The sequence below is a fragment of the Lissotriton vulgaris genome, chromosome 5 (genome assembly GCF_964263255.1).
Source record: "Lissotriton vulgaris chromosome 5, aLisVul1.2, whole genome shotgun sequence".
Lineage (NCBI taxonomy): Eukaryota > Metazoa > Chordata > Amphibia > Caudata > Salamandridae > Lissotriton > Lissotriton vulgaris.
Genome location: NC_141693.1, coordinates 987747183 through 987768683, shown reverse-complemented (window position 1 = coordinate 987768683; position 21501 = coordinate 987747183). Strand labels below are relative to the sequence as shown.

The following is a 21501-nucleotide window of genomic DNA, read 5'->3' as shown; positions in this document are numbered from 1 at the left end:
GTTTACTCTCGAGCACACTTAAGTTCACTTTAAAATAGTTTATTGGGATTACACTACTGTAGACACCTGGTGCAGAGATCTTTGTTTACCCAACAAATTCCAAAGCATTGTAGCTGTAAGATAACTTTGGTCGTGAATACACTTGCTGGTGAGATCTGTGTGCAGTCTAGTTACAGGCCGGCCTAACTCATACAAAGTATAAAGAGTTAATGTGATGTCCCAGCTGCAAAGTGAAGCATGCACGATGCAGGTCACAGATTTGTATTTTACGTAGGAAGCTCAGCGAGTTACTGCTTTCATTGCAGACATTCTTGAGTGAGATAGGTCTCAGGTTACCATCCTTGTAATATACCTGCTTAATAGATTATGAACCATCTTTAAGCAATTGCATGCTAACTGCAAGGTATAAGTTTAGAAACAGTGCTTTTTGCTCAGTATTTCATTATTCGAATTTTTCAGAAAAGGGTTCCTTTAGTAATAAAGACGCATTAGTAATTGCTTTTATGGGAGGTCCATGCGGTAAGTCGTGAGGGGGGGGGGGGGGGTGACACCATGAGTTACCCGCACCGGGTGACACCAACCCTAGTGACGCCACTGCAAATCAGGCCACCTGGCGTGCATGACCCGAGGAAGTGGATGCTGAAAGGAAGCAGTGCCACAGGTGCAAATCTCACTCAAACATCAGGATCAGCTGGGCAGAGCAGTGTTCGAAGGCAGGCGTAAACTGTGCAAAAAATAACCGATGAAGAGTAAATTTAAGATTATTTTCCTCCTTTCCTCATCATTGAGTGCGCTGGGAGTTGTGGTAGCGCGTGCACCTAAGCATTCAGTCATTTAATGCACTATGCAATGGCAGTTGATGTACCCCGAGGACCTAGTCCACTCCGCTCTGGACGCGCTGTTCCTTGGTGCATGCACCCTGAAGTCTGGCAGTCAGTGCGCGCCGACTCCCAGTCTGCATGGAGCCGCTTTACTGGAGCCTGTGCGCTGCGAGCCTCCAGCGGTGCGCCGGTGAGCACGGCCCCGGGGCCTGTAGTCCAGGCACCCTCGTTCACGGCCCCTGCCTGCTCGATGCCACCAGCCGGCCTCCACAGTGCACACTGCTGCAGCAAGAACCGAGCACGACTGGCCCAGCTCCCCCTTGAGCATGGAGTAAGTCCGTTGTGAGGGGGTGACACCATGAGTACCTCTTACCGCACTGGGTGACTCCAACCCCAGAGACGCCGCTGATATGTGCCACTCATTGGCAGTGGCCCGGTCCGAAGGGAGCGCAGCCATGACAGAACCTCCCAGGACCCCCGTGAGCATGAGTCAGCCGCAGGCTCTTCACAGACAAGCCCCGTAGAGTTATGAAAGAAATATTGGATCCGTTAAAGATTAACAAACACCACAGTCACTGGGTGAGCTCGGCCCTCGGCGAGCAGCGGAGTGGGCCTGGCCGAGGGATGACTTTGAGCCGCTCAATCATGAAGAGATAGCAGGCGGGCAATAAATAAAGAAGTGAGCGCGCGCCTCGGAGTCGGCCCAGTCTCGCGGCGGAGAAGCAGCTGCGCAGCTATGTCTGCGGCTCTCGACGAATACTGCGGGTCAGCCTTTTGGGTAAGATCACTTTTCATCGGGGTATTTTCATGGGACGTCTACAGATGGGGTTTGAAGTGACTGTCGTTGAATAAATGCGCCCTGCTGCTTCCAGTAAGACTTACACTGTTATATAAACATCACTAGCTTCACGAGGCGCTAGAATATCTACTTAATACTTGAGTGGTCTGTATTGTCAGTGTGTAAATGCTCATGCTTGCAAACCGATATATTTATGTTGAAACGGCGCATGCCATCACTATCATGGTATGTTTTTATATATAGATGTTTGAGGGTCTATCAGAGGTGGGGGTCACATGTGGACCGTGACGCTCCTCACTTACCTCAACAATAGCAAGAAAGCCCATATTCTCACCTTGGCTCTGGCAACTAGTGCAACTACTCCCAGGATCTGTGTTTGACCTCATGGTTCCACGTGTTAATCACGATGGGTCCACTCAGCTTTTCATCCTTCCACGCTCCCTCACATGAACTTTTTTGAGTTTATAGCAATAAACACGTTTTCTGTCAATAACGTTAATAGGCCTCGTTGACAAGTAAGCCTAGTATGTGTTGTATGATGATGTCAAACTGCCTTTTTATGTGTATATGTTGTAAACAAAGGTACATAATCCTAACTAAAGAGGTAAACCCTGCAGTGATATAACATCTGATTAAACCTGCTTTGTAAGTAAGGGCTTGGCTATTTTTTCCCAAAGCCATATTCATTTAGAATATGTTAGGCTGGTAAAACCATTTCACACCTTAGGTAAGCTGTACTATAGTTAGAGGTAACATTTGACCTGTGCACTGTAGTAATCAATACACAAGTCTACGTCTATTAGTTCAATTTATCCACATTTATTCTAATTGGCATGACATGTTGTTTTTGTTTTCCATAGGGCATGGCTGTTGTTAAATGTACTAATAAACTTTAGACGAAGTTGCACGAAAAGTAGCAGAGGCTTTATACATCGAAACTTAGTTCCTGTATGTCCTGTGTAATGATTGGTCAGTGGGTACAATATTATTTGAGGAGTTTAAAAACACGTGCTTCCCATTGTAAATGCCGTAGGAATGTTCAGTGAAGGGGATTGTACCAAACTTGACATTAAAATAAGTAGTTTTTTCAGAATAGGCCCTTTCCTGGTTTGTCGTATGCATGTTCTGTGGTCTTTGAGAGATTTATTTTCCAAATAGTATTGTTAGTCCTTTAAGAAATGTTCACACCTGATGGTGGCATTTTTTCTCGTTGGTCATTTTGATATCCATGGATCCAGGATTGATACAAAGCATCTGAATGGCTTGCTGTGCCCGAACATGTTTATACCACTCACCGTTAGCAGTGCTTAATTTGTAAAAAAGAGAATAAGTGCCAGGGCTCTCGTCAGTAGGCCACTTTAGCTTGCACCACATATTGAACCAGCCTTGCTGTCAATGATAGTAACAGCAAAATTACTAGCCATCACCCTCCTACTAGTGGGACAGTTCGGACTAATTCAGGCCCCCAAAGCTGTAAGAATGGTTTGGGTGGCAGGCAGTAGTAATTTTTAATGTATATTCAGTTCAGTTCATTTATTCTTTATTTCGGTTTACAACCTTAAAAGAAACAGTTTTAAAAATAATACATTACATTCCTTACATGCTCTAGTACAGTGTTTAACAATATTTGACCACCCGAGAAAAATTATAATTAAGGAGTCACTATCAACAACAGTACCTCATAGTAAGATTAACACCCATGAATCGAGGAACAATTAATAAATAAGTTAAATAATTTGATGAATTAATACATAGCTCTATAAAAACAAGGCACCGGAATTAAAACGAAGCACAGCACTAATCACTACTATGTATATTGATTCAATGATTAACTGTTGTTGTGGGCATCTCTACATTAGCCAGGTGTGGAAGGGCAGGTCGGATATAAAGACGCGGAGGCTGAATATATTATCGATCAGGGACTTCTTTATTGTCAGATGGCACAGACTTGGGTTTAACTACAGGCTCTAGAGTTCCTTCCTCTGTAGATGTCTTCTCATTTCTTGAAGGGCCAGCTGAGACGCTCAGCGTTGTTCTTTCCTCTTCGGTCTGAAGATTAAGATCTTGGGGCGATGTGGGCTCCGTGGCGTTGGTTTTACCCGGAGGGCATCGAGAGGAAAGAAAAAGGAGCCCGTCAGTGTATTGTCCTGAAATATTATCCCTTTTCCTACACCCAGTAGTGCATAGAAGTTTGGAAAAGGATGGTGTGGGATTTTATAGACTGGAGGGGAAGAGAAGTTTGGGTAGGTTTTAGAAAGGACTCAGTGGGTGATGTGTGGTCTAGATAAGGAAGGAAATATTGTGGATAAGATCGCGTAAGATACCGATGCTCCAGAAGCCAGCGTGTCTCACTCAGTGCCTAAAACATCACCCTTCAAACGTGTGGAATATCGAGTTTGCCATGGTGCCCAGAAATCACTCCTTAAACGTGCTGCACAGATCTCCCCAGGGTCTCCCCTCCCCGCTTTACCCTAGTCCTCCCTCCTCCCGCAATAACACACTATACCGCCCGTCCCCACAACAACCACCAGCAGTACCCAGGTCCGGTTTCACTCACCGGCCCCGCCGTAACTCTCCAGAGTCACTGCCCGCTCTCCAGCCTCCTCCGGGGGACATCACCACTCCTCCGTCCAGCGGTCTTTGGTCTCCCCTGCCTCCTCGCTGGCAGGAACGCTGTCTTGACTCTCAGCGTTCAGCTCTGGCTCCGAGATTCAGCGTCCTCCTTCACGTGGTCTGCATCTTCCGTGTTGGACTCCGCCCTCACGATCCTCCGAGGCGCTTCTTCCTGGATGGTGTCTCTTTTTACTGGCGCCTCGTCTTCTGCTCACGCGATTACCTTGGCATTCTAGGTGTGTAGGGAATTCTGGGCAATGCAGTCCGTGAAAGTGACGGTTCCTGTCGGGTCCCCTCTTACACCAGGTAGCACCACCTTGTGGCAGACTGTCACAAGTGCTGGTGTAGACAATTAAGTGCCAGTGTCAAGAACCGGAAACCACTGGCTCAAATTAAGCACTGCGTTATGTGATGTGAGGGATCCAGGGCCATTCATGGATGGCACGCTATCGTCTGAAGTGTCCTTGGCACAGTAGCCAAGGACCAATCCTGCTCCCCATCTACCATCCTGTCACGACTGTAGCCACATAGAGCACTACAACTCCCAGAATGCTTGATTTAGTCCCTTGTCTCTGTCCTTGCCTGCTGAAGTCCGTTTTCTATATACTTTCCTGCCGCGCTCGCAATGGTGCTTGTCACCTGAGTTTCCTCGTATCTTGGATTAAGCCTTGGATCTGCGTTTCCTGTGGATTGAGTATTCTGATGCGGAAACCTTTTTTCCGCGCTCGTGTTACAGTTGTTTTGGAGCACACTGGGATCAGTGGAGAGCAGCGTCGGGGAGCCGCGCTGAGAGCTGGGGAGAGAGACAGGAGCCGCGCTGAGAGTGGAGAGCAGCGTCGGGGAGCCGCGCTGAGAGCTGGAGAGAGAGACGGGAGCTGTGCTGTCAGGAACCGCGTTGGAAGTTAGGAACGCGGTACATGGACATCGGCTGCTGAGTCCTGGGGTGAGCTGAGGTTCCAGTGGAGCCGTGATTAAACATTACTTGCCTCAGCAGTTTGACAATTGAACAAGCACTAGCAGTGGCTAGATAGAAGAGGTTGTTGAATCTCTTCCTCTTATTTTTTTTTTTGTTTGTTGCGCAATATTTTCTTGGACGTTCTTTTTGTGGCAAAGGTACCTTGCTGAACATTTTGTGGATTTTCTGAGAGCTGTTGAGTGGCTCGGATTCTGGATACTGTAACTTTGTGTTTACTGGAACCTTCCTTTTTTTTGAAACTGCTTGACTCCATGTGATCTGATTGGTGTTTTTTCACCGGCTGGTGACATTACTGAAGTGAACTGTAGAAGTCGTGTACTTCTTACTTGATATAGGATTCTGGGCAAATCCTTTTTTCTTTTCTTACTTTATTTTTACCTTTTGCCTTCTTTTCTGTTGGGAGCAGTGGAAGCCTCATCGAGTAAGTGCCCCTTCCTACTATCACATACACTATAAGACAGGGAGTGGGAGGGCCCAAGGTAACTGTCCTGCTCTTGTATTCCTCTGCAGGTCCTTATGTACAACCTCTACGTTTGGCGTTTTCTCTGCTGTCAAGTCCGGTAGATGGTTTCTGGCTGCCACAACTTTATATTTTATTTATCCATTTTTTCCCCTTCCCGGGGTGGGGTCCTATATGCGAGTGCACGTTGGCATTCGACTGTAGTACCGTATCCAGGGAGGAAGGAAGTTTACGTCGACCTCGCTCCTGCTGTACCGGATATCCAGGTTAGTCAGTCTGGCTGATCGTGACAGAGTGACAAGCCCACGTTGGATTACAGCCTGAGCGATGGAGACTGAGAATATTCTAGCTTCTATGTTAGAGACCCTTAACGCTCTACGGGTGGAAGTAAATGCCGTTAGAGGAGAAAACCAGGACCTTAGAAAGGAGATGGGTACCCTACGTCAGGAGGTAGCAGGAATGGCACGCACCAGTCCTACAGGTTTAAGAGGAGCCCATTACATTAAAGAAGCTACTTTCCAACCTCCGACACACACTCAAAACCCCACTATCCAGGGAGCAGGGCAAGGATCTCCCACTATTCAAGTAGTACAACCGATTCAGCTGCCTCTTGCGCCACCAGAAAGGTTTATGGGAGACCCTAAGAAATTCGGTACCTTCCTGGGTCAGTGTAGGTTACATTTTCTATGTAAGCCAACGGTATTCCCTGATGACCACTCAAAAACAGCCTTTATGTTGTCCTATTTGGGGGGTAACGCAGCTAGTTGGTCGTTCCCGCTCATTGAAAAGAAGGATCCCGTATTAGACGACTTTGAGGGGTTTTGTGACGAGATGCGTAAACTGTTTGATCGTAAGGCACATATGCTGACCTTAGATAGAGAACTGATTACCCTAAAACAAGGATCGCAAGACTTGCTGTCCTATATTACCAATTTTAACCGTCTTGTTGTTGAAACTGATTGGCCAGCCTCAAAAAGAATCTCCTTGTTCTATCAAGGGTTGCGAGGTGAATTAAAGGATGTGTTGGCGCAGGTAGTCACATTGCCTCCCACCTGCGAAGAACTAATTGACCTCACAGTTCAGCTTGACCATCGATTACAAGAACGCAGAGGCAACAAACATCGGTATGATTTCCGGTTCCCCATGGTAAAACCTAAGGCCGTTGCAGAAAGCGCTACAACCTCCGATACCTCTGAACCCATGCAAATTGGAGGTGTAAGAGGACCATTGTCTCCTGAGGAACGTAATCGAAGACGCAATCTCAAACTCTGCATGTACTGTGGGAAATCTGGACACTTCATTAGAGAATGCAGAGCAAAGACTAAAAGTGCCCGTTCTCTTTCCGTGGTGGAACATCCCCCCAATGTGGCGGGAAACGAGAATGCTCAAGCGAGTCACAGACCCCTTGCTTGAGCTTAGACACCGAATCCGAGGTCTACCATGCCATCGCAAATACAATGCAACCAGCCGTACCCCACATGAATGTCTGTGTTACAATCCGATGGCCAGGGAGTCAACCTGTGATGGTACATGCCATGTTGGACAGTGGTGCAACAGGAAACTTCATTGATCTGCAATACGCCAAAAGACTTGGAATTCCATGTATCCAAAAAGAGACTCCTGAAGCTGTGAAGGCCGTGGATGGGTCTGACCTAACTTCCGGGCCAGTGTGTTATCATACACGTCAGTTGGTGATGCAGGTGGGACAAAACCATCATGAATATATCTCGTTTGATTTAATTGATGCCCCGCAGTTCAAACTAATTTTGGGAATGCCCTGGTTGACTTTGCATGATCCTGTTGTTAAGTGGGCTGATCGAACTATCACTTTGAGTTCTGCGTACTGCAGGGATCATTGTTCCCTCCCTTGTATCCATGAGATCATCCACGTAGAATCCCCAGCAAGTACTCTGGCAGGAGTAGGAATACCTCTCGAGGTGAATGCCATCTCGTTTCTTCCTGAGGTGTATAGCCAATACCGTGACGTCTTCGATGAAAAAGAGGCCAGCAAACTACCCCCTCATCGGGATTATGATTGTGTGATCGAGCTAGAGCCTGGGGCCAACATTCCATGTAGCAGAATATATGCTCTCACAGAATCAGAAAATGTTTACCTTCAAGAGTATCTGAAGAAACTCTTAGCCTCAGGTTTCATACGACCCTCCACTTCTCCAGCATCATCTCCTCTGTTTTTTATCCCTAAGAAGGAAGGGGGTTTGCGAACCTGTATTGACTACAGAGCCATCAATAGAGTGACCAGGAAGAACAGATATCCTCTTCCTTTAATACCTGTGCTATTAGATCAGCTGAAGGATGCGACGATATTCACTAAACTCGATTTGCGGGGGGCATACCATTTAGTGCGGGTTCGTCGCGGAGACGAATGGAAGACTGCTTTCCGCACTAAATACGGGCTCTATGAATATCAAGTGATGCCCTTCGGCCTGTGCAATGCCCCGGCGGCTTTTCAATACTTCATGGATGAGGTGTTGAGGGGATTATTGGATGTATCCTGCATAGTTTACATCGACGACATCCTTATCTACTCAGCCACACAGGAAGAACACGTGAAGCATGTAATGGAAGTACTGGAAAGGCTCCAAAGGCATGAACTATACGCCAAACTAGAGAAATGTTTGTTCCATGCCACCGAGGTAGAATTCCTCGGGTACATCATCGGCCCTAAGGGATTACAAATGGATCATAAAAAGATTCAAGCCATCACCCAATGGGAGTCACCAGGGAGTGTAAAAGCTTTGCAGAGCTTCATCGGTTTTGCCAATTTTTATCGGCGATTTATACAAGGATTCTCCATGATTATCCAGCCGTTAACTCACCTTTTGAAAAAAGGAGCTACGTTCAAGTGGACGGAGGCTGCTGAACAGGCTTTCCAAACCCTGAAGAAGTGTTTCATTACGGCACCCATCTTACGCCATCCAGATGCCAGTCAGCCCTTTGTGTTAGAAACTGATGCATCGCATTTTGCTATCGGAGGTGTGCTATCCCAGCGGAATCCAGATACCGGCCAGCTGCACCCTGTGGCCTATTTCTCCCGAAAACTGTCTGCTAGCGAGGTGAATTATAGCATAACTGATAAGGAGTTATTGGCTATCAAACGAGCGTGCGAAGAATGGAGACATCATTTGTTGGGGGCAAGACATACCGTGGAGATCTTTACAGACCATAGAAACCTTCTTTTCCTGAAGAGTGCAAAGGCTTTAACACCTCGTCAATTGCGGTGGTCGTTATTCTTCTCCGATTTTGATTTCGTAATCAAGTATCGTCCGGGCACACAAAATGGCAAAGCAGATGCCTTATCCAGACCGGAATCAGTACTCAAGAATCAGTCTACTGCATTGGAAGATCCCCCCTTCCTTCTTCACAGAGCATCTTTCCACCAAACAGTAGCTGCAGTGGTTGGTCCTGAAGACTTCTTGAAACTAGTAAAAGACAAAAGCAGCCTTGTAGATTCACAAGCCTGGGTAACCAAGGAGCCTCTGCACCGGCAGATGAAAGATGGACTTTTCTTTAGAAACAACCAGTTGTTCCTGCCGGACCATGAAGTACAGGAGTTAGTTCTTCAATGGACCCATGACTCATCTTTGAGTGGACATCCAGGGATCCTCAAGACTTTCCAGTCCACCTCTCGGTATTTTTGGTGGGAAACCATGAGAAAAGACATTGAGGACTATGTTACTAAGTGTCCCATATGTATCCAGGCTAAAGCACAACACCAAAGAAGTACCGGATTGTTGCGTCCTATCCCTGTTCCTCCCTATCCATGGCATACAGTTTCTATGGACTTTATAGTGGAGATGCCTATCAGTTTCGGCAACAACACCATTCTAGTAGCGGTTGACCACCTCACCAAAATGGGTCATTTTATTGCTTTGCCCAAATTGCCCACCTCTGGTGAATTAGCTATAGTTTTTCTGCAGAATGTTGTGCGGTTGCATGGGCTTCCTTCTGTACTAATAACGGATAGAGGCACTCAGTTCACTTCAAAGTTTTGGAAAGCACTATGTGAAGTGATGAAAATAGATGCCCGACTATCCACAAGTTACCATCCACAGACGGATGGTAAAACAGAAAGATTGAATCAAACATTAGAGCAGTATTTGAGGTGTTTTACATTACAACAGGAGGAAGAGTGGAGGACGTTGTTGTGGATGGCTGAGTTCGCCTATAATAACACCACTCACTCATCATTAGGGTGTTCTCCTTTCTTTTGTCTCACTGGATACCACCCCAATTCCTTGCCGTTTGACCAGTTATGCCCTTCTTCTCATCCTTCCATACAACAACATCATGCCCATCTGCAATCTGTTTTGAAGTCAGCCAAAGAACAATTGGAGGCAGCCAGAAACCGCGACAAACTGCAGACAGACAGAAAGAGAACCCCAGAACCTTGTTATGTAGTGGGAGACAAGGTATGGTTAAGTACGAAACACTTGAGAGTGAAAGGCAACACACGTTTACAACCTAAGTTTGTGGGTCCCTATCCTATTGTGGCTGTGATAAATCCAGTAGCCATGAAATTAAAGCTTCCTTCTTCTTGGCACATACATCCCGTATTCCATGTGTCCTTGCTAAAACCCTATGTTCAAGGGACAAGAGCTGTAGCGAAACCCCAGCCCGTTAGGGTAGAAGGGGATGTGGAATATGAGGTTAAGGCTGTGCTGGATTCTAGAAGGGTGAGGGGGGCCTTGCAGTATCTGATTGATTGGAAGGGGTATGGTCCTGAGGAGAGGTCTTGGGAACCTCTCGGTAACTTACACTGTCCTGGTTTGTTACGGCGGTTTCACGCTATGTTCCCATTGAAGCCTGGTGGACCGCCGAGACGTCGGTCATTGAGAGGGGGTTCTGTCACGACTGTAGCCACATAGAGCACTACAACTCCCAGAATGCTTGATTTAGTCCCTTGTCTCTGTCCTTGCCTGCTGAAGTCCGTTTTCTATATACTTTCCTGCCGCGCTCGCAATGGTGCTTGTCACCTGAGTTTCCTCGTATCTTGGATTAAGCCTTGGATCTGCGTTTCCTGTGGATTGAGTATTCTGATGCGGAAACCTTTTTTCCGCGCTCGTGTTACAGTTGTTTTGGAGCACACTGGGATCAGTGGAGAGCAGCGTCGGGGAGCCGCGCTGAGAGCTGGGGAGAGAGACAGGAGCCGCGCTGAGAGTGGAGAGCAGCGTCGGGGAGCCGCGCTGAGAGCTGGAGAGAGAGACGGGAGCTGTGCTGTCAGGAACCGCGTTGGAAGTTAGGAACGCGGTACATGGACATCGGCTGCTGAGTCCTGGGGTGAGCTGAGGTTCCAGTGGAGCCGTGATTAAACATTACTTGCCTCAGCAGTTTGACAATTGAACAAGCACTAGCAGTGGCTAGATAGAAGAGGTTGTTGAATCTCTTCCTCTTATTTTTTTTTTTTGTTTGTTGCGCAATATTTTCTTGGACGTTCTTTTTGTGGCAAAGGTACCTTGCTGAACATTTTGTGGATTTTCTGAGAGCTGTTGAGTGGCTCGGATTCTGGATACTGTAACTTTGTGTTTACTGGAACCTTCCTTTTTTTTGAAACTGCTTGACTCCATGTGATCTGATTGGTGTTTTTTCACCGGCTGGTGACATTACTGAAGTGAACTGTAGAAGTCGTGTACTTCTTACTTGATATAGGATTCTGGGCAAATCCTTTTTTCTTTTCTTACTTTATTTTTACCTTTTGCCTTCTTTTCTGTTGGGAGCAGTGGAAGCCTCATCGAGTAAGTGCCCCTTCCTACTATCACATACACTATAAGACAGGGAGTGGGAGGGCCCAAGGTAACTGTCCTGCTCTTGTATTCCTCTGCAGGTCCTTATGTACAACCTCTACGTTTGGCGTTTTCTCTGCTGTCAAGTCCGGTAGATGGTTTCTGGCTGCCACAACTTTATATTTTATTTATCCATTTTTTCCCCTTCCCGGGGTGGGGTCCTATATGCGAGTGCACGTTGGCATTCGACTGTAGTACCGTATCCAGGGAGGAAGGAAGTTTACGTCGACCTCGCTCCTGCTGTACCGGATATCCAGGTTAGTCAGTCTGGCTGATCGTGACACATCCTATATGGTTTCCTGCACAGGGGATCTGCAGTACCAAAGGCTTGGCAGATGCTCTACATATTATTGTTTAGCAAAACTCTTTTGATCTAAAGGTGCCACCGAGCGGGGGACTCCTTTCAATGTGAATACCCAGACGCCAGAAGAACTAAAGGCATGACAAGACTAATAGTTAGTGAGAGCTTATGCCTAGTCATTGGCTACGTTGCTTTTTACATGCAAGTGCTTGACTGTCTGTTCCTTCTAAAATCTATATAGTGTGTCACGACTGAGCCCCCTTATGCACTATGATTTTGAAAGGTGTGGAGGGGTGTTTGTGTACAGGAGGGGTGGCACATCTCTGTATTGTGATCCTCTTGCTTGTTTGTAGCCTTAGTTTGGTGTGACAGATAAAAAAAAAAAGCACTGCTTCATTTGTATAAAAAAAGTGCCAGGGCTCTCATCAGGAGACCACTGCAGCTTACGCCACACATTGCACCTGCTATGCTGCCAATGATAGTAACAACACAACTACTAACCATCACATTTCTACAAGTGTGACAGTTCAGACTATTTTAGGTCTCCAAAGATATAAGAATTGCTTGGGTGGCAGGGAATAGTAATGTTTACTGGATTTTGAATTAATACTTAGCTGTTATTGTCACCATCTCTAATTTAGCCAGACAGCGCCGTCTACTGGCAGGCTGTCACAAGCGCCGGTGTTGACAATTAAGTGCCAGTGCCAAGCACCAGAAACCACCAGCTCAAAATAAGCACAGATAGAAAAGCCAGAAAGTTTGTTGTCTCTCTCTTTTTCCTGTGCTTCTTTCACCTTTCCCTTTGTCTCCTTCCCTCATCAATTATTGTAAGCATACAGTTACATGTCTGGGTAAAAATTCATATAATCTTCAGTGGAGCAGGAAAATGTGTGTTGCATTCACCTTCCACTGTAGCCTGATAGAAAGAAGCAATACATGCACAAAGAACTGTGGCATGGGCCACCATAGAATACTTTTACGAAAGAGATGGGCTGTCTGCCCATCACCTCATCATGTGTGCAGCTCTGGCAAGAAGAGCTGAGCTCAGCAATAGACACTTTTGGCTGAAGGAATATTTCGGAGAGATCCACAAGTTCAATGGACATTCTGTGATTGCGAAAAAGAAGAAAAGGGCGATATGAAATTCCTCATTCGTCCTTTTAAACCCAATCTATTCGCTTATGAGCATTTGGATCGTATTATAGGATGTGCATCAATTCTAGGCAAAAACCCTTTAACTTAACTATGTACAGTATTTTTGAAGAGGCGATGCATGTACCAAAAGCTGCGATAATCAGTAAATTGCCTCATATTACTTATGCTGATTTTGTAGGTATTTAAAATACCATACATGCAATATCATGCACTACATTGAAATGTTAATCCTCTTTTTAATTAGCACGGTTCTTTATACATTTAAAAAATGTACTTGAACTTCAGCCAACATGTGCAACCGAGGGCTTTCTCAAGGCTGTAATGCATGAAACCTAAGAAAACATGTAAATAGAGAAAATGAAAGAAATACTACATGGAAAATAAGAGAAACCTAAGAGAAATAAATAAGAATTAGGATATGTCATATTTACAAATTCATACATGTCTAAATCACACGATGTGAGCGCACACTGTGTTGCACAGCAAACATTGAGAGCCACTCAAAAGAAAGTCTGTGCTGCACATAAGATTTCGGGTGGGGAAGGTCATGCGTATGGGGCTTTCACTCGAGTTAAGAAATACTTGCAGTAATAGTAATTTTTCAGATGTTACCCCGTGCACAGGATATTAGCCAAAAAACATATGGTATAATTCTTTTTTAAATAATGTTAGATGCCTTTCCAAGTTCATTGACTAGTATTAAGCTCTGCATGGGTATTTCAGTAGAGATAATTTCAACGAATGTTGGTGGGCTTCATCGAACTTCTAAGTAAAGGGAAGAGAATAAAAATTAGAAGGAGCCCAGGAGAGGTATAGCCTATAAATTATGTTGAACTTAAGTCAGAAAAAATACATGGAAGGCCTTATTAAGCATTATTCTTGTGTAATATTAGTAAGTAAAATTAAAGAAAAAGATGAGGGAGACATTTTATTAAAGGGAAATGATTTGAGTGTACTGAAAATTCTAGTCCAAGCGTTACCTGTGGCTTTAGTAGCTCTAATGTATAATCAAAGGCATCTAAATAATACAAAAGAGGGAAAAGGGCACGGTATGAAAAATTTTGCCGATACAAATAAAATCTTTCTTGAAATAGGATTGCTGACCACTGTTTCACTATCACAAATTGTAGTCCTTTTAGAAATTATTGTATAGATAGGATCAATTGTTTCCTATAATGATAACCGAGTTTAAACATGAAATGTTGGCAATTTCTGTCTGTGTCTTTGAGGAATTCAGGATATCAGGATAGTGTTTCCTCTGTTCCTAGCTGATACTTTGTTATATCACTTAGTATTCCATTTTTTATCTAATTTGTGATTTCCAAAATCTGTTATTATAACCTATGAGCTGCTTAAAAATTTCTATAACCCTTTAAAAAACTAAGTATATCTTATGGAATCAGAAGCACCCAGTTGACGAATCAGTGTCACACTATCCCCTTCTAGAGTATCCATCCATCATGACGGGTTCTTTTCTCTTATCAATATCCCAGGTACATCTCTGTCTTTTCAATATTTGTGGGTTTGAAACCTTCCATTTCGTTTCTCCTCTCTATTTTATTTCACAATGATAGACATAACTAGCTTTTCTTTCTATATTCAGTTAATTACCTTCCAGGTATATTTCCTGAACGTTTCTTCCGGAGGTCAACATAATGGATATGTTATACCTGTACTGTGTTAGTTCTCATTTGGATTCTCTTTCCTCAACATGGAAGTTTAGTCAAGCCCTCCAGCATTCATTGAAATGATCTCTGTTGAAATACTCACTCAGTTGTATAAGAAAAAAATGCAACTCAATATAAATTCAATACCAATTTATAAAAAAATAGGTTGTATTTTTGTCTTTAAATAGACATCGCAATGACAAAAACCCACTGGAGGGTTCCAGAGATATGCATTCTTAAAAAAACAATAAATCATAGCTTTTCACTTAGTGGAATATATCGTTGTAATCTGCCACAGTTTGCGGTGTAGGGTTAGTCAAGACATATGACATGAAAACTTCTATAAGAGCACTCTTATGAGCAACTCCGCTGTCGGGGATACAGGGACCAATAAGGTCCAGTGGAACAGTTACTTCGCAGTTAAACGGTCCATGGTCCTGTTTCAGGGTCAATGGGTGACCCCCACAGGAATCAGTAGAGTGGTCCTGATACAAGATATGCAGAATGCTGAAGATGCTCAAGGATGCTGAGGATGCAGAGCCAGTGTTGGGGTTCTTCCCGTGGCCACCCCTTGGTCCATGGAGGGGCAACTTTAGTTTCAAAGGCCGATGTCCCACGATGTCTGGGTGAAGTCCATCCAAAAAACAGTTGTCATTGGACTACTGGTCTCCAGTTACAGAAAAGCAGCATTTCCCATTAACTGGCAGTAACTTCATTGCTTAACGACCAAATTTCACTCAGACGACTCTCCTGGGCCCAGCAGACTTAGTTGCAACTTTTGATGGTTGGGACTGTGTCTTCCAGGCACACCTTGGTGTCCAGCGATGGTCAGGCATCTTGGCTCTAGGCTGTCAGAGGAGCAGGGTTCTCAGCTTTTATGGGCCAGTGGCTGTAACAGAGAGTTAGTCAACAGACTCTTAAAGTCAGCTTCTCTGTCTGTGCCTTAAGTATAACTTTTCCTTGAGCAGAACACCACAGGCACAGCACTTCCTTTGCTAGCCCAAGTTGTAGCAGGTGCAGTCCTGTATTTGATACATACTTTCTTTGCTGGGTCCAGAGATCAGCTGGGCAGTCCTTCTTCAGTCCTGTCTCTAGTACAGGCATGGATGCCAGTTTCTTGCCCTCAGGGCTATGGCGACTACTAGCCAATGGGCTGCCTGGTGTCCTCCAGCCTGGTGATGACTTTCATTGAAATGTGGCACCTGGCTAGGGCAGAACACACCATTCTGCCCACTTTCAACATGGCACGGCCCTTCTCTTGGTGTGTGGAGCTCCCTAGTCCATCCCAGAGATGTGGATGCTTGGCACCTACATGCCCACGGAAAAACTGGTTTTGCAACAGCTTCTCTGTCTCTGAGAAACCAGCCTGTTTGCTAAAACAAAAGATCACCTCCTCTGGTGACTACCATTTGTTGCCCTTCAAAAGCTGCTTCCTTTTGAAGCTCACCTTTTGGATCACACTCTGGTCATACTGCCAGGAGGCGGTTGCACCTCTTCCCTTGGCAGATTAACTGAGGTTCCTTCCTTGGAGCCATTCACACCTCTCCCCAGTAGGCAGACGTTTGTCTTTAGGACACTAGCTTGTATGCAACTGTAAACGATCACCGGAAACCCTGGGCAACAAAGTGGCTACTTTCTAAAGTTGCCATATGCGCAAACGTTATATTAAATTTGACTTGAGAAACTAGTCTGGTTTTGTGGAATGATTCTTTAAAAATCTTGAATTATCATATTTGGTAGTCCCATTCAGAAGTTGGCACTGCTGAGTTGCCACAGTGTAACCCTGTACTCGCCAATGGGGCTTCTATCCATTCCACAGTAACAATGACTGTGTGGGTTATACTGTCAGGACATTTAAGTTACTAAAACACATGTCCATCCTCTTAATATAATGCACCCTGCCTTTAGGACTCAGTAGGTCTGCCTTAGGGATGACATACATATTAAAAAGTAATGTTTGAGCTTTGTCATTACTCTAAATGGCAAAGTCGAGTTAGAAGTTTAGAAACTTCTCTTCCAGCCTTGACTAGTGGGTTGAGTCATGCTTTGCTTAGTCACACTTGTGGTGTCACAATAAGTGCTGCAGTTCATGAGGGACACTTTAACTTACAGGCCCTGGCTACCTTTAGAACCATATACAAGGGACTTATATGTAAGTTAACTTACGCCAACTGTGAGTGAGCCAATTTGACATACATTTTTAAAAGGGTCAGAGCGCTGGCATTGATGCCTGTGTGACATGACTCAGTGCACTTATAGAATCCATCCAAAAACATGGGTGTGATCATGCAACAAAGGGCATTTGCTTACAATTACTGTTTCTCAACTCAATATATATATATATATATATATATATATATATATATATATATATATATATATATATATATATTTTTTTTTTTTATTTTATTTTATTGAATATTGGTACACATCAACAGATTTGCGATTCAGTAACAGAAAATCAATGGCATACAATGGCATACAATAGTGATAATTCAGGTACGTTTAGACATGGCATAATATTGTATTCTAGAACGTCTACTCCATCACCCCCCGTGCCCCTTAGTTGTGGTGTAATGGGGCCGACCTTGCGTCCTCTGTCGGCGTAAATTAGTTGCTGTCATCCGATATATACTCTGATGGGGGAGGTTCGCAAATGTCACCCCGATATTGATTCCACTTGCCCCAAATTCGTGTCCATTTCTTCGGACAGCCTCTGTGGATGTAGACTGATTTCTCTGCCACCATTGTGCGGTCCATGTCTTGACACCACTGCTGAGGCATCGGGGACTGATCCGAACCCCACCGCTGTGCCATGTTGCATTTAGCTAATGTCAACCCCAATGTTACCCAGTCCTGGTCTGTGTGATTCAAGTCTGTCGGCTCCCAGATGTTAAGAAGGCAGCTTTTTGGAGCAGGCGGGATAACCATGTTAGTGACTTGGGCATAGTGCGCAAAACAGAGGTCCAGTAAGAAGCGATCCATGGACAGTCCCAGAGTGTGTGCCAAAAGGTGCCCTCAGCACCACATTGGTGGAGGCAGAGTGGAGTGTTAGTCTTACCTATCCTGTGTAGCAGGGTCCTTGTATAATAGATTCAGTGAATGATTTTTAGCTGGAGTAATCTAAGGGTGCAGGGAATCGCCATCTCCCTCGGGGACATCGGGCCGCTTGCCAGTCCTCCTCATCTAGGTCTCCCAAGTCAGCCTCCCATTTCCTTTTCAGGGCTACTGTAGGGTCTTGCTGGTTGTTTATTATTTTCCGGTATGTCATTGAGATGGCTTTTGTTTGGAGGTGGTCCGTTAGTACCCTATCCTCTAACGGTGAGTACTCAGGCAGCTGTGTGCCCACAGGGATCGCTGCTCGTAAGGCATGACTTACTTGGGCATATCGATATGTCTCAGTTCGCGCCAATTTTGTGTCTTGCAGCTGCGTGAAAGGTACTACTCCCCCTTCTGACACAGGTCCCCTACCTTGGAGATTCCGATCATGTCCCACAACGGTGTCGCCTGTGTGAGCTTTCCCTCCCACCCTATCGCCCTCTGTGCCTCATGCCAGATTTGTAATGTCTCAACTCAATCTTGAGTGAAATCCTCATACATATCCCCTTCTTCAGCAAAATAACTGATGCTGCACAGATTTTCTTTAGAGTGAATCTCTCCACATTTGCTATGCAACACAGTGTGTGCTTTACAGTATGATTGAAAAATGTATTTATTTGAAATTGACATATCCTAACTCTTATTTATTATTTCTTTCTCTCATGTTTCCCTTCATTTCATTTTATTTTACTTCCTGTATTTCCATAATTCCTCTGATTGCATACACTACCATCTTGAAAAAGCCCTGGGCCTGCGCGCAAAGTTAGAGTGAAACACATTTTGGTTGAAAGTAAATAAATATATATATCTTTGCCAACTAAATTGAGAATTAATACCTCAATGTATTATTTGAAATTGGGCTAAGGGTTTCTATATATCTACAAAGATCAGTATAACCAATTTAAAACATTTTACTGTCAATCATAGCTTTTGGTACGTGCATCTTCACTTCAAAAATAGTAGACATTATGTGAGATCGGCCATCACTGAGAGAGGCAAAGTGACTGTGCACCTTTTGGGACACTGATTTCCATTCAGCAGAACTACACCGCCAACTTTAAATTTGAGGGACCCGTTAACTTGTCAAAAATGCCACTATTTCTAGCTATCAGCAGTCTAGTACAAGCACATATGAAAGAAAAGAGGCAGGACTGAGGTCGGAAAACGCTCCACCCCTCCTGAAGAAGTAAGGATATTCTCAAAGACGAAGGAAATAGCTATTGTTTTAGATATGATTGAGAAGAAAGGATGCTGCCTGGCATGCTGAGAATCTCCAATTTATCCTCGAGTTGCAGATCATGCTGCTCCATGAGCTGCCATGAGGATCTTTGCTTGAAAAGAGATGCCAAGGTTAAGGACCTGTTGCTGATGTTCATCCAGGGGCAGCTCCTCCGCTAAGGCAGAGGAGCATCGCCACACTGTATTTTGAGCAGTGGATAAAGGAAAAATAAAATGATCATAAGATCATGTTATTATATATTTATTCTTCCGGTTTACAGGGTGGGCGAGGCTTGGCTGTGTCACAGCCAGCAGGGGAATGAGTGGTGAGCACTTAAGTGCACATGACTGTTTGGCCAGCCAAAAAGTCATGCGCACTATGCTTGTTCCCCACCAGGCTATTATACACAGCCCGGTGGGGAACATGCACAGGCTCCCACTGCCATTCTCAGTGCCGAACCACAGTGCTCAGACCAATCACATTGCAGCGTTGTGATTGGCTAGGGGAGCCTGTTTGTGTTTCCTGCTTGAAGCAGGAACAGAAGAGAATGACACAAGGTGGCAGTCCAGAAGCAATGCAAGTAATTTTTATTACTTATTGTTGTAACCCCCCCCCCCCCCACCTCACCCGTGCTACTTGGTGGCAGCCGCCTGTGTTTTCATCCCAACTCAAGGTCACAAGCAGCAGGAGTTGAGCTCGTTCTATCCTTTCTAGCTCTCTCTGAGCAAGGAGATAACATGGTGTTGCAGGAGCCACCAGAGTGAGCGAAGTGTAAATAGGTTTTTAGGGCTGGTCGTTGTGGAAATGCTGTTTTCTTGAGACCCTCTCCCTCCTTCCCTTTAGCTCGCTTTCCCCCTATTCATGGTTTTGTATAAAAGAGTGCAGCCCACCTTCATTGGTTCCTATGTGGTGTCCAGTGCTGCTGGTTCTGTCATTGAAGAACACATAAATCTGTTTTGCTGTACCATCCCCTTTGTCAGTGCCCGACACCCTCTGCACAACGAATCACAAGGTTTAGAGGAACACTCCATGCGGCCACGGCTGCTACAGCGCAGTGTTGCATCTGACTGCTGCCCCTCTCCAGAGTGTGATCGCCAATGTAGTGGCGTAATTGTCCCAAAAAACAAAGTTTGCAATGGAAATAAGTACAACTTTACTCACTTGACCTGTGCTGATAGTAGTGTAATGCTTTAAGAAATAGATTTGCTGAGCAATTGTACTTTACTTGGATAAAAGTCTTATCTCTTTCTAAAACGAAATTTTATCACTGACTGTGCAATAGTTTAACTGTGTGCAATCATTGTGATAACAGTCCCAATTAAACTCAATGTCCACATTGTTATCTGTGGGTCAGAGTAAACAAAAGTACCAGAACTGATCCACTAGTCATGAGTAATAGGTTAAGAGAACAATAATGGATGGAGAGGTTTTCATTGCGGGTAGATGTGGAGCTGAGTAGGTGTGTGAGTGGCTTATCGCTTGAGTTGGTATGGGACTATGTAAATCACTGAGAGAGGAAGAGTGCAATAAGGTGCTCGCAAGTGAGCTAAACATGAACATAAGAGATTTGTGAGTGAATAACAGTGGGGGCTTTGAGTAAATGTATGAGTCAACACCTCAATATTAGAGTGAGCTTGTGACCTGAGTTAAATACTGAGTGCTTAAGCAACTGACTTCATGCAAGTGCATGCTGGGCATTGTCAGCATTGTTCTTTTAAGTAACACCATGGGATTCTGAGAACATGGTCCAGAAGTCACCTGACATCCTGAAGTACTGCCATGCTATGATAAAAAAGCTGAACCATATGGCTTGAAGCACTCATGGTATGACATAATGTCAGTTGTATATGGTCACATGGAGTCTTCTCATATTTTGGATTAGGAGAGACTGGCCATTAAAGTGTCTTCTTTGTATCTAGAGGTGCAAGACTCGCTATCTGCTTTATAGTCAAAAGCACTATTGGGTTAATTTTTGGCGTGAAGTACCAAAATACCGTTGACACTTTCCTGAGTAGACTATAAACGTTCCAACATTAGTTATTTTAATGATCTAATGCTCATTTCTAGGCACCGAACGAGTTTTGGATTAGTGTGTTGATTGCTTTTTGAATGCGTGCTGACATAACTTTAAAATGTTTATCACAAGACACTAAAGTTTCTTCATGAGTGTCCTACGTGCCATCGTCCACCAAAGTTAATGTTTCTTCCTATTTGCTATAGAAATGCTTTATTGACTGACAAACGTGTTATTACATTCCATACATTTCGGTCTCGCACTCTTGTGATTCTCTTATGTGATGAACTTTTCAATTTGGAGCTACATGAGTGAGGTTGATTATATCATTTCTGATGTCCCCTGTGTAGCCATGAGCAGTGCATGACGGGGGTGAAGTAAACTTGCGTAGATACCTCAACAGTTGAATTTCAAGGGTCGTTGGGTTTTGGGCTGTTGAGGCAGCATCTCAAAAGTACCATCAACCAACTGTTTCTAACAGATCCTATCTTACCCTTGATTTTATGCTTATTTTGATGTGATCGACTACCAGAAGAATTCAACATAAGATTAATGAGCTGGCTTATCATTCATGGA

At 44.5% G+C, this 21501-nt stretch overlaps 1 protein-coding gene across 1 annotated transcript in view; it reads left to right on the top strand.

Annotated features, from left to right (window-relative positions):
- Positions 1–1430: 1430 nt before the first annotated feature.
- The window catches only part of ABCC2 (ATP binding cassette subfamily C member 2), a 687938-nt gene continuing 667867 nt past the window's right edge, over positions 1431–21501 (top strand). The window contains exon 1 of the mRNA XM_086922588.1: positions 1431–1599. Coding sequence (XP_086778714.1) covers positions 1558–1599 — 42 coding nt within the window. The 5' untranslated portion in view covers positions 1431–1557. The remainder of the gene's footprint in view (positions 1600–21501) is intronic.